At 44.9% G+C, this 14,064-nt stretch overlaps 1 protein-coding gene across 5 annotated transcripts in view; it reads right to left on the bottom strand.

Moving 5' to 3' along the window:
- Positions 1 to 11,782: 11,782 nt before the first annotated feature.
- The window catches only part of VPS13D (vacuolar protein sorting 13 homolog D), a 102,446-nt gene continuing 100,164 nt past the window's right edge, over positions 11,783 to 14,064 (bottom strand). For all 5 annotated transcript variants that reach the window (XM_059487302.1, XM_059487300.1, XM_059487301.1 and 2 more), the window contains one exon: positions 11,783 to 12,784. In XM_059487302.1, coding sequence (XP_059343285.1) covers positions 12,653 to 12,784 — 132 coding nt within the window. In that variant the 3' untranslated portion in view covers positions 11,783 to 12,652. The remainder of the gene's footprint in view (positions 12,785 to 14,064) is intronic.

Raw genomic sequence — 14,064 nt, forward strand, 5'->3', positions numbered from 1 at the left:
CAAGGAATATCATAGCTCTGATTTCTGCTGTAAGAGCCCTGAAGTGAACACCACTAATTGCAGAGGGGCTGGTCCCTGTTTGCTGCAGGGTGAATGAGGACTGATGGTTACTGGTCATAGAGGGAAGAAATTCCACAATTGTGGTGGCACCAGTTGTGGGTTCCTCTGGGTCTGGATTGAAGGCACTGAGACAGCAGTTCATGTTCACACTCAGGTGTTTATTATTTCTTATCAGTGAAACAGTCTCACTGCTGTGAGTTCTGCAGCTTTTCATTAGAAGGCACAAAATGCCCAACAATCTCTTGGTACAAGGGCTTTTCAGACTAAACTGTCCAATTAAGAGCTGACACCTGGATTATTTTCCCTTTTAACCCAATAACTGATCCCACAGAGCTGCAATGGGGACTTTTCTGCCCAATTACAAAATGCCACCCAAACCCACGGAGAAGGAGGAAGAAGAAGCATGAAGAAGAAACTCAACACCCTGTGCCCTCCATCTTGCTGCCATCCACAACACACTAAAAATCCCAAAACCTCAATTTCTCACCAAGTGATACACCTACACTGCTCTTTATAATCTATTTCACACCCTCCTATTCTGGAGTTTAGGAAACTTTCTCCATGAATGAGGGGCAGAGTCAGTGCTGCCGTGGGGGTCAGGGCACCCCAGAGCAGACACAGAAATATTCCCAATGCTCTGGGTTCCCACACATACTGGGGAGGGCAAGGAACAAATGTGAGTCCAAACAGCAATGATTAGGGATTCTTTGTGGGAAAACACAAGACTGGTGGGAATTCTGGTGTTTATTTCTCTGACTTCTCTTCTGCATTTGCAGTGCAAGTAAATACAAATAATTGCTGACAGATGTTGCAAAAACAGAGCATTATGCTAACCATTAAGGTTAATTTTTTTAGGTTAATAATAGATGCTGATAACTCAACATGGTGTACTTGGCTCAAGCTCCCATTACCTTGCTGAAATGGGCTCTGCTCCAGGTGCATGTGTGGAACCCAGTGCTGGATTTCTTCTCTTGACCCTTCCCTGAATCCCCTTGGTCTCCACTCCCTCCTCCCCGGGAAGCTCCAAGCAAATTAAAGTTCTGGGGTTTAAGTAGTTCCTCCATCACAACCAGTGCACAGTGGCGAGGCCTGAAGGTTTTTGTCTTTTCTTAAATCTCTGGTTTGTCAGGTCTGTTGGAGAGCAGGACCTTGCATTGCTTCAATCTTGGGTTGAAAACCACTGTGTTGAAATTGCAGCTCCAGTGTTCTCTAATCTTCCTTTTCCCTTTTCTCTCATCAGAGGCAAGGAAGGTCTGAAACCAACAGCAGCTCTCTAATGCACAATATTTCCAGGAGCCAAGTCCTGTATTCTTCTCTGTGTGTGCCTGAATGCCATAAAAGACCAGAAAGTAAAAAAATTGCTGTAGAGCCCTCTGAAGAAGCTCCTTCTGGCAGTGAACTTCTGGATGGTGGATGGGAGCTGTGTCTGGAAAGGGCAGAGCAGCCTGGAGATCATCCCTGACTTCAGGAAGCTTAGAGCATCCTGGAGCAGTGAGTAATTTCAGCTTTGCCCCTGCCCTGTTCTTCGCACAGGGATGGTTCCCATCCCCATTTTGGCTCTGGAATATTCTTGGAGCTCCCTGTAAATGTCTGTCCACACCCAGCTCCTCAGCCACTGCCAGCTTTGGGTGCCTGGCTGCAAAGGAGCATCCAGAAATGTGCCCACAGGTGAGAAGAAGGCATGGGCTGGGTGATGGAGGTGATTTATGTTGGCAGAAATGGTTGGGAAGAGAGGTGTGTTATGTGGAAGGTGTGGGGAAAGGGATGAGGTTGTGATGTGGTTACTGCTGAACTCCTGAGCCTGCTGATGCTGCTGGTTGTTAATCAAAGCGTTTTTCCTTCTCCTGCAGATGTTTAAGAAGGTAAAAGGAGCTGAGATGTGCACAAGGCAGCAGCACCTCTGCTCCCCTTCCCCTGCAGGGCTGGGAGCTCCTGGTGGGTTTGATGAGCCCAGAGAGCAGATTCTGTTCAGACTCTCTCTGTTTGCTTGGTCTGGGCTGTTGTGGTGCTGTTCTGGTGTGGGTCTGTTCCCTCAGGATGGTTCTGCCTGGCTGATTTTACAACCTGCAGCTTCAAATACAAATTCCACCCTCGGGGATGGGACAGGGCAAGGACAAGGTCATCAGATAAGCGGGGCTGCTCCTTCTCTAGCCGTTCAGGCAGATTCATCAGAGCTCCAAGTAACACCAGGATCTTGCCAGAGACAAATTTGCCTGTCTGATCTGTCAGAGTGTGTATTCTCCACAAACCCTGCTCCCTTTTGGATGTGTTGGTGAAGTTTCCCAGAGCAGTTTGGCCAATCCCACCGTGGCTCCAAACCCCTGTCAAGGCTTCTGCTGCATTTTTCACTGCCCCTTGAGTGACATCATTCAAATGATGAGTCTCTGAGATGATTCATACCAAAAATAAAGATCCTAATAATTGTTACCAGTTCTTCAGATCACTGTTCCTGATTCCCAGCATCCTCCCACTGGTCCCTGGAGCTCCCTCCTCCACCCACTCCTTTTCCCTGATATTTCCCAGGCTCTGCCTGTGGGCTCAGGGTGCCCTCTCCTGAGGTGAGGTGTGAGTGTCTGTGTGTCTGCCTCTCCCCAGAGCAGCATTTGGGGCTTGGCTGCTGCATTTAGGGTTTGCTGTAGGGGCAGATGCAGCTGGGGTGGGACAGGGAGGCAGAGGGACCCTGGCAGCTCCAGGGCAGCTTCCCAGGTGTGGGAATCCACAAAACCAGAGGGTTTTGGGAAAGCTGCAAAAGGCAGGCAGGCCTCAGAGACAGCAGAACTGTGATTGGAGCTAAGCAGCAGCCATGAGATTGGTCAGCAGAAAAAAATATTTAAACTGTAGAAAAGCAAGGACAAATAGAACAATGGTCTGTGTATTAACGCTTGTCTAGAAGAACTCTCTAAGCTACAGAAAAGTTTATCTAGCAAGATATTAGCAAGTTTTAAGCTTAACAATGAAGCTCTGTGCATTGTGTTTTAAGGCTCCCAAGCAGGTATTGGATTTGAAATAAGCAAGCATTGTTTTAACCAAAGGGACATGTGCTTATAGTGATTGGATGGAGCTACTGTCAATGTGCTTTTGCTTTGTGTGATTGGCCAAAAAACTTATAAAGTGAGTTGTAACATTAAGCTCTTGGTCTGCTGCCTGGGACGTGAGCTGATGGGTTCTTCCCATTGTCATAACCATGTAATGAGACTGATGCTGGAAAATACAACAGCTCAAGGCAGTTCCCAAAAAGAGAGCTTTTAATTTCTGACTTCAATATTTATAGATTTTTTTTAATATTTATATATATATATATATAAAATATTTTATACATTATATATAACTATATAATATATTTATATTATATATTCATATAATTTTAATATTATATATTTTAATGTTATAATATATAAATATAATATATTCATATATTTTAAAAAATATTTTTATTTTGTATAGATTTTTCAAAGTGACAGAGGATTGGAGGGTGACAGTGCCACCTCTCCAATGACACTGGGCACCAAATTTCTTCTATAAAAGAACGCAAAACAGTGAGTTATTTACATAAAGAGTGTGAGAAAGTTTGTTACAAGAACGTAAACATCAGAAGGCTGGGAAAATCTTAAAAAATCAAGACAACTGTGTTGGCTCAGCAGAATGAGCTCCCCAAAAGAGAACCCTGAGAACCTTTCTGGGGTGGATTTATGGCAAGTGCTGGAGCTGGCACAGGGCAGCCGAGGGGAAGGGAAGCTTGGCATGACCTTTGCTGTGTTATTTATTAACACTTTGCAGCCCCCTGGAAAATGAACTTTGGAAAGGCCGGGACTCAGCAAATCCATTGTGCTGCGCTGACAGAAAGATCCTGTTACAACACACTTCAGCTGCCAGCTTGCTGCAGTCACTCAATCCATCACGGTGGGCCGGGGGATCACAAGGCAGTGAAACTCAGCCCGGCGTGTTATTTTAGTCTTACATGGGCTGTGAGATAAACGGGGCATGAACCGGCCCCCTGGCAGGGGGGCGACCCCCGGCGCCCTCATTAAAGTGCCAATCAAAAAGAGTAATGGAGGGGGAATGGGAAACTCCTCCGGCTCCTCCAGCCTCGCTCTGTCCCGGCAGCTCGCACGGGCCAAGGGAAATATTTCTGTTCTGAGCAGGAGCCAGGCCCCAGAAATGCTCCCGGTGTGTCCTGGAGCTCTGAGGCTGCTCTGGGGTTGTGGGGTGGAAACCTGGGCCTGGCTGTGAGCACAGAAACACCAAAGCACCAAATCACAGAAACACCAAAGCGCAGAAGGACCAAATCACAGAATCACGAAATCACAGAATCACAGAGTCACCAAATCACCAAAGCACAAAATCACCAAATCACAGAATCACAGGATTACAGAATCACAGGATCACAGAATCATCAAATCACAGAAACACCAAATCACAGGATTACAGAATCACAGGATCACAGAATCACCAAATCATAGAAACACCAAATCACAGAATTACAGAATTACAGAATCACAAGATTGGAAGAGACCTTAAAATCATCGAGTCCAACCCAGCCCCAACACCTCAACTCAACCCTGGCACCCAGTGCCACATCCAGGCTTTGTTAAACACACCCAGGGTTGGTGACTCCACCACATCCCTGGGCAGAACATTCCAGAACTTTATCACCCTTTCTGTGAAAAACTTTTCCTAATATCCAACCTGTATTTCCCTTGGTGCAGCTCGAGGCTGTGTGCTCTGATTCTGTCTCTGTCTGGAGAAAGAACCCAGCCCCAGCTGAGCACAGGCACCTTTCAGGAGCTGCAGAGAATGATAAAATCATCTCTGAGTCTCCTTTTCTCCAGGCTGAGCACCCCCAGCCCCCTCAGTGGTTCCTCACAGGGTTTGTGTTCCCAGCCCCTCTCCAGCCTCGTTGCCCCCTCTGGATGTGCTTGGGGGAACTGGGAGGGTCCTCCCTGGGTGCACCCTGCAAAAGGTGTGGATGTGGATCCTGTGGATGTGGATTCTGTGGAGGCTCAGCCCCTGGGACTGTGCCCATGGTCACTCAGTGATGGTTTTCTGTCAGCAGTGGCGCCCAGACCAGGATTTGTGTGGGAAGCTGCAGTGAAACCTCTCTCAGTGCTGCCCTGCTCTGTGTGTGAGGTGTGGGTGTGGATCCCTGTGCTCTGGGGGGGTTATTTCCACTGGAACCCACAGCAAATCCTCACTGGAGAACCTTGGGGTGAATACAGACATGAGCTGAGGCACAGGAGCAGAGCTGAGCTGTCACTGATGCCCTGGGCTCTGCTCTGACCATGGGTGCTGCTCTTTGGGGCTGGGGGAGCTCCCAGCGCTGCTGGGGGATTCCTGCATGGCCTGAGATGTGCTCTGGGTGATGGATGTCACACACATCTTTTATGAACAATCCTTTCCTTAGGATTTTTCCTCCTGAGAAGCTGAGAGGCCTCAGGAACAAAATGTAAACATTGATTATCTGCTGCTGTGGAATGCAACAGGTGCATCTGGGATTGGTCTCATGTGGTTGTTTCTAATTAATGGCCAATCACAGTCAGCTGGTTCAGACTCTGTCCGAGCCACAAACCTTTGTTATCATTCTTTCCTATTCTATTCTGAGCTAGCCTTCTGATGAAATCCTTTCTTCTATGCTTTTAGTATAGTTTTAACGAAATATATATAATAAAATAATAAATCAATCCTTCTGAAACATGGAGTCAGATCCTCGTCTCTTCCCTCATCCTCAGACCCCTGTGAACACGGTCACAGATGTATAAATTCATGTTCTTCTGCATGTTGATCTCCCTCTGGTGCGTGCTCAGAGAGGGAAAAGGTGCCTGTGGAGAGAAAGGTGAGTGAAGTTGTGCTGTGTAATGTGGATTTTTATTGCTAGAAATCAGGAAGCTGAAAGTGGGGGAGTTGGCTCTTAAACCTGCTTATAAATGTCAGTTCTGGTGTGATCTCACTGTGATTATGGCCTTGGCAGATGTTTATTTTTGCTCACAAGGATTTATCAGCAGCACAGACTTTCTCCAGGTAGACACTGATCTGATTTAAAATATTTTTTTTTTTAATGGACAGGATCAGCTGTTGGGATTAGAGTTAGTGAAGCAAAATGTGTGAGTAGTAATATCAAGGAATGACAACTGCCACAAAACAAGGAGTTCCCATGTGAAGGTGACATCTTATTGTCCACTGAGGCTGGTACAGATTAGAGGCACCAAAAACAGAGAGGAAGGAAATCCTGGAGCCCTCAGCTCAGGAAAATCATGGAACAGATCCAGGGGAGGCCACAGAGATGCTCCAAAGGCTGGAGACCAGCCTGGAGCAGAGAGAGCTCCAGGGACACCTCAGAGCCCCTTCCATTATTTCAGGAGGCCACTGGAAAGATGGGGATAAAGCTTTTAGCAGGGCCTGCAGCTGTAGGAGAAGGGAAAGTGGTCGGAAAGTGAAGGAGAGCAGACTCAGAGCTGATATAAGGAAGGAAATTTTGCGATGAGGATGAGGAAGAGTCACAGGTTGCCCAGAGCAGGGGTAGATCCATGGAAACATCCAAGCCAAACAATTGTGTGACTATAAATATCATGATTGGTGTCAGCTTGTACTGATCAGGTCAGAAATAATGATTTGTACCCATTTATGCACAAAATTCTGGAACATTTGCTAGTCTGAACTGGGGGATGAGGATGTAAGGATTCTGTCTCTGGATAATCCTTTGAGGGATCATGAAAGTGCTGTTACAACACAAATAAATATATCTTCTGGCATAGAAGGTGTGCTGAATAGAATCTTCAGATTTCTGGGATGTTTACCTCAAATACTGCTTCCTTCATACTTTGAGAGTCAAAGAAATCCAGGAAAGGATGAATGGAAGGGCCTGGAATTGCCACTGGCAGGGGGGAGATGCCAGTGGTGATGCTGCTGCTGCTGGACCTGCTGTAGGGGCTGGGGCAGTCTGGCCATGCAAATGGTGAGTTAATTGTAAAAATGATTTTATTTTCCCCTCCCATTAAAGCTGCATGCAGGCACAGGTTTTTGCAACATCATTATTTTGATACCCAGTGGTTTGTGGGGCTGGATGTCAGCTGTTTGCCAAAGCAGTCCTCAGGAATGGTGAGTCACCCTCCTGGGGCAGAGCAAATGTTTGCTTTTGTGGTGTCTGCAGGGCTGAGGGATAGCTGGTATGATGGATTTCTCCTTTATTTATTAGAATTCCTCTGCAGCTGCAGCATGCAGGGGACTTTTTTTCTTTTTCTTTTTTTTTTTTTTTTTTTTGCTGGCATTATCAGAACCCATTGTTCTGCAGCTCCCATCCACAGCCCTTGTCCTCTGGGTGACCCAGCCATTTATCCAAAATGGAAATGCACATGGAAGCTGTTTACTTGGCCCATGGCCTTTCAGTGCTTTTGAGTCAGCCCAGAGCAGCCTGAGGTGCTGCTTTTACCCACACTTTGTGCTGAGCACAGGGCTGGGCAGTGCAGAGTCAGGGAGAGAAAACCCAAAAACCCAAACACACACCAGCCAGCCCCCTGTGACACTGGGCTATGGATAAATTATGTATTATAATGCATAATACACCCTGCACCCTATATAGATATATATGTGTGTGTGTATATATATATATGTATATATATAATGTATATAATAGTACATAATACACTCTGCACTCTATATAATTTATATATATATAAAAATTATCTATATTATAATATATAATATATGTTATAATATATATTATATGTTATAATAAGTAATTTTATTATATATTATAATAAAATTATATAACATATAATATATTATGTATTATAATATATTATATATTATACATAATACTCCCTATAAGAGTATTCTATGATATATTATATATTATATATGATATATAATATATATTATGTATAATATATAATATATTATGTATTGTATTATATTATATATACAATATATAATACTCCCTATAATAGTATTCTATATTATAAAATATATAATATGAGATTATGTATTATAATATATAATATATATATAATACATAATACACTCTATAATATATAATAGTATAATATAATATAATATAATACAATACAATATAGTACAATGTAATATAATGTAATATAATATACCCTATAATATATAATAACCCTATATTATATATAATATAATAGATAACATTATGTATTACAATATATTATATATAATACATAAACCACCCTATAATACATAATAGTGCCCTTCATGGGGTGGGCAGGCCCTGGCACAGGGTGCTCAGAGAAGCTGTGGCTGCCTCAGAAATTTCCAATGACATTTCCATCCTTGGAAATGTCCCAGGCCGGGCTGGACAGGGCTTGGAGCAGCCTGGGGCAGTGCAGGGTGTCCCTGCCATTGCACAGGGAGCATGGGTTCCTCTTTAACGTCCCTTCCCACCCAAACCAGTCTGGATTTTGGGATTCTGATGCTCTCTGCTCATCATGAGTGTCCCCAGGCCCTGAGCAGAGCTGACCCCTCTAAGGGAGCTGCAGTTTGCACCCACAGCATTTTGTATTTCTGGCCAAAAATGTGCTGTGGTTCTGCTAAGCAAAACAATATTATTATTTTCCTCCCAGTGTTTGTCGGTGGTTAATGAGTAACCTTTTCTTTCTGGCAGGAATCCTTGTCAGATTCTGCCCTCTCCTGCACCAAGGCTGCTCACAGACCCAGCTGGGGCTGAGCTCTCAACTCCAGCTCCCAATTCCCAATCTCCCACTCCAGAAAATCTGCTCTGGAGACCCACAAAAACTCCACAGTTTGGGCAAACTGCTCTGAGTCCTGTTAACAAAATTTCCTCAGCCAGGGATGGTTGTGGCAGGGAGAGCAGATGGGTTTGAGCTGCCCTGAGCCCCAAAGCTCCCAGATCTGTAAGAAATGGGCTGCAAGAAAGTCAAACCTGTAACACAAAGGGAGTTGGAAGTGCTTTGTCCCAGTCCTGCATTTGATAAAATAAAGCAGTGTGGAGTAAGAGTGTGCTGTCGAGCTGGAATGCTGCAGCAATCCAAACTGAAGCACTGGGCTAATTTATTACTATTACTATTATTATTATTATTATTATTATTATTATTATTATTATTATTATTATTATTATTATTATTATTATCATCATCATCATCATCATCATCATTATCATTATCATCATTATCATCATTATTATTTTCATTATTATTATTATTATTATTATTATTATTATATTTTGCTTTATGGTATGTATTTTCAGAAAATTAAGGTTGTTCTTTCTTTGCAGCAACCTTAGGAAATTTAGGAGGGTGGAATAGAGAGTTTGGAACACAGCCTTTGCTTTTCAAGAGAATTTTGAAGTATATGTACATTTGGGGGTGGGTGATATATATATTTAAAGTAGTACAGATGCATGGATGTGCACAGTGTTATTGTCAGGTGAAAATTTTATAAGTGGAGTTTGAGCAACTATTGACTTAATTCAAATATGCTTCAATTCTGCTTTGCTATTTTTTTTTTAATATCTGTGCAACAATCTAAAGAGAGTACATTCACTGAAACCTGATTTTTCAGCATGAGGTACCCAAGGTAAAGTCATTGTGCGCAGCAAATCAAGGTGGGTTCCTCTGAGAAGGAAAAGAGAGCAAATCTGAGTGGGTTGTGCACTGGAGGAAGCAGGTTTGTACCAAACAGTGCTTTAGAGAGAAAAAGTTTAAAAAATATGAATAGTTGGGCTAAGATGTTGCAAAGTATTTTACTGAAGAGAAAATAGACAAATGTTGAAAAGCATCATGCAGTTTAGGAAGTGAGATAGTGGAGAGATCAAAAGGTCCCTGTCTCTGGGTGGGGCCCATTCAGCCACTTAGCTGCTCCCCACAAAAATGTAAACACTGCTCTGCTCTGGAGAGCAGCCCTGGGCTGGAGCTGCTCAGAGGGAGCATCACCCTGAGCTTCTGGGATCACCCTGAGCTTCTGGGATCCCTCTGGGATCACCACCCTGAGCTTCTGGGATCCCTCTGAGCTTCTGGGATCCCTCTGAGCTTCTGGGATCCCTCTGGGATCACCACCCTGAGCTTCTGGGATCACCCTGAGCTTCTGGGATCCCTCTGGGATCACCACCCTGAGCTTCTGGGATCCCTCTGAGCTTCTGGGATCCCTCTGAGCTTCTGGGATCCCTCTGGGATCATCACACTGAGCTTCTGGGATCCCTCTGAGCTTCTGAGATCCCTCTGGGATCACCACACTGAGCTTCTGAGATCCCTCTGGGATCATCACCCTGAGCTTCTGGGATCCCTCTGAGCTTCTGAGATCCCTCTGGGATCATCACACTGAGCTTCTGAGATCCCTCTGGGATCATCACCCTGAGCTTCTGGGATCACCCTGAGCTTCTGGGATCCGTCTGGGATCACCACACTGAGCTTCTGGGATCCCTCTGAGCTTCTGGGATCCCTCTGGGATCATCACACTGAGCTTCTGGGATCATTCTGAGCTTCTGGGATCCCTCTGGGATCATCACCCTGAGCTTCTGGGATCCCTCTGGGATCATCACCCTGAGCTTCTGGGATCCCTCTGGGATCATCACCCTGAGCTTCTGGGATCCCTCTGAGCTTCTGGGGCTGTGGCAGGAGCAGAGGGCAGGGAAGGGTGCTGGTAATGTCTGCCCCATGCTCCCATTACTGCAGGAGCTGTTGGGAACTGGATCATTCCTGATCCCTTCCTGATCAGGCGAGGAAAAGGAGTTTTCAACTATGACCATGCCATAGATGCAGGACACAGAACTTCAGCCCTGGCTTTGGAACCTAAAATTTAATTTCTTTTTTTCCAGTTACTTCCATGCCTTGAGAAAGTGAAGACATTTTCTGTCTCAGGAGAGGGCAGCCAAGTGATGCCTGTCTGTCTGTCTGATGTCTGTCCTGGGGCTGTTTCCAGTGGGGACACACCTTTGGAGTTTTTCACCTTTGCAGGAGCACTGGAGTGAAACTGGGCCAGTGAAAAGGGCAAGGGAGAAAAGGGCAGGAGGAGAGTGCAGGACAGAAAAGGGGAATAAAGGGGAGGGCAGGGAAAGGGGGAGGTCAGTAAAGAGGAGGAAAGGTGGAAAGGTTGGGAAGAGGAAGGACAGGGAAGGATGTGATGGGTAAAGGGGAGGAGAGAAGGAAGACATGGAAAGGTGCCATTTCCATGCTGTGTGGGTCTCTCTGCCAGTCACAGACAGTTCTTCCTTCCTGCCCAGCTGAGGTGATATTTCATCTACTCTTTACTACACCTTGAAGCTGGACAAGTATTTTCACACAAACTGAGTTCAGGGTGTTCAATGGCTGCTCTAGTGCTTCACATCATCTCCTCATGGGTGGTTACTGACCCCAAGCACCCCATCCAGCCCCTGCAGTGCCCAACACAGCAGTGAGAACTGCTCCTTGTTTTTCCTCCCCACCTTTAGCAGCCCAGCATTTTACAAGAGCTCAGAAGTGGCTTCATTCTAACCTTCAGCAGCAAAATACTCTCATGAAGGGATTTCACCTTCAATTTATTTTACCTTTTAAAATGTCTACTTACACTGAATCAAAAGGTTTATGAAGTCACACTTTAAAATGCAGGTTACTCAGCAGAGAGTTGTGTTTCCATACCCAAACCTGGCACCTCCAGGGAGTAAATGGGACACTGAGGGCTCCAGTTCCTGTGGGTCAAGGTGTTTAAAGCACTCATTGCTCCCTCTTCAGTGTGGTCACAGTTAATGAGACAAATACCAATGTGCTGTACAACATCAGGGAAAAAATTGTTGTCTTTTTTATTTAGAAGTTTAGTTCTCAAGATATTGTGAAGTCCAACAAGCTGGTAATCTCCTTTCCCCCCACCTTTCCTCCACCTGTGGGAAGGAAAATCTGAAGTTAAATGTTCAATTTCCAAGGCTGCTCACTTCAACTACTTCAAAAACAAGTCAGAAAAGAGGCTTTGAGATGCAGACTGTGAATGTAGAACTGAATCTTCCCTGTATTATTTACCAAAATACAATTTTTTTTGTTAAAAAAGAGGCTGACATTTCAGTGCAAGACCAGGTCTCCTGTATTTACCTGTATTAGCAAGTTAAGAGAAAAAAAAAAACAACAAAAAGCCCACCAAACAACCCAACCAATGCCCCCATATCACAGTGTTAATGCACCCTATTCATGGTGTTAAAGCTCTAAACCACAGGACACCTGTGCTCCAAAAGCTGAAATTAATTCTTGATTTTATTTTTTAAAGGTTTATCTACATTCCTGTACTGTGAAAATCAATTTTCTCAAGGAAAAAAAAAGACAGAGAGAGAGAAGGGCTTCTGTCAGGTAGTGCAGTATGACTCAGTCGAGCTCCTTTAATTTCTTTACACAGTAAACAGACTCATATTTATACCAACACCCTCTGCAGTTGTATTTACATGACACTTGTACATATATACATGTTAGCAAAATACAGGGCTTCTCCCAGACCCAAAGCTGTGGCAGCTACACCTCTGGTATACAACTAGTGCTTAAAAAAGAAAAGCCACCTCTTTTGTTTTCTCTAAATACTAAAATGATATTTTTTCCTTCTCTGGTCACAGTCCTGGCTCCAGCCTGGTACTTGCAGCTCTTTCTGGCAGTGAGGAAATGGATTTTCAAGAGTCCAGCTCGAGATGCTCTTGATTTTCACTAAGTCTCAGCATCAGCTGCTGCTCATAATAAAGGCTCTTTGCATAGTTGATTTCTTGGGACACCTTTACTGCCAGAGCTTCTGATTTCACTTTCACCTGCAGAAAGAAAGGGGATTTTTCTTAATGTGCTCCTGCTGTCAGCTAAAACAGAGTAGATTTTAGATTTGAGATAAGGAACAGAAAGGTTTCAGCGGAGTTTCCTTGTCAGCATTTAGGGGGGAGCAAGGAAGGAGGGTGAGGGAGCACCAGGTACCCACACAGATATTCAGGAACACAGTGCCATATCTGAGGTTATTTCCTTTGCCTCCCCTCCCACCTTTTATCTGGCTGCTCTGTTTGGAATGTGAACTGCCCTGGGTCAGGGGTGAGCCTGTAAAACAGCCCCTGAGCAACTACTGAAATGGCACAGAGCATAAACACTGCTTCCAGCACCAGAGACCTCACAGTACAACTGCTGCATGGAGGAGGAGATTGAACAGACAGCAAAGTGCCCATGTGGTTAAAAGTTAAAAGCCTTTCACAGGTAAATACAGGTTTCTTCCTGTTACTTTGCAGCCTGTGGGACTATTTTAGTGTTTTTCCTTTCTTCAGCTTTCTCAGGAGTTCAGGGAGCCACTGAAACCTGGGAAGGAGATGTTTATAGTGCTGACAGAACAAAACTTGTGCCTAAATCCCTTTTTTCCCTAGGGGAAAGGTGCCTAAATCCCTTTGCTTCCAAGAGGAAGGGTACCTAAATCCCTTTGCTCCCAAGGGGAAGGGTACCTAAATCCCTTTCCTCCTGAGGGGAAGGGTGCCTAAATCCCTTTGCTCCCAAGGGGAAGGGTGCCTAAATCCCTTTTTTCCCAAGGGGAAGGGTGCCTAAATCCCTTTTTTCCCAAGGGGAAGGGTGCCTAAATCCCTTTTTTCCCAAGGGGAAGGGTGCCTAAATCCCTTTTTTCCCAAGGGGAAGGTGCCTAAATCCCTTTCCTCCCAAGGGGAAGGGTGCCTAAATCCCTTTGCTCCCAGGGGAAGGTGCCTAAATCCCTTTTTTCCCAAGGGGCAGGGTGCCTAAATCCCTTTGCTCCCAGGGGAAGGTGCATAAATCCCTTTGCTCCCAAGGGGCAGGGTGCCTAAATCCCTTTGCTCCCAAGGGGAAAGGTGCCTAAATCCCTTTGCTCCCAGGGGGAAAGGTGCCTAAATCCCTTTTTTCCCAATGGGAAGGGTGCCTAAATCCCTTTACTCACAGGGGCAGGGTGCCTAAATCCCTTTACTCACAGGGGCAGGGTGCCTAAATCCCTTTGCTCCCAGGTGGAAGGTGCCTAAATCCCTTTGCTCCCAAGGGGAAAGGTACCTAAATCCCTTTGCTCCCAGGGGAAAGGGTGCCTAAATCCCTTTGC

Source organism: Ammospiza nelsoni, chromosome 22 (assembly GCF_027579445.1).
Source record: "Ammospiza nelsoni isolate bAmmNel1 chromosome 22, bAmmNel1.pri, whole genome shotgun sequence".
In the NCBI taxonomy this organism is placed as follows: domain Eukaryota; kingdom Metazoa; phylum Chordata; class Aves; order Passeriformes; family Passerellidae; genus Ammospiza; species Ammospiza nelsoni.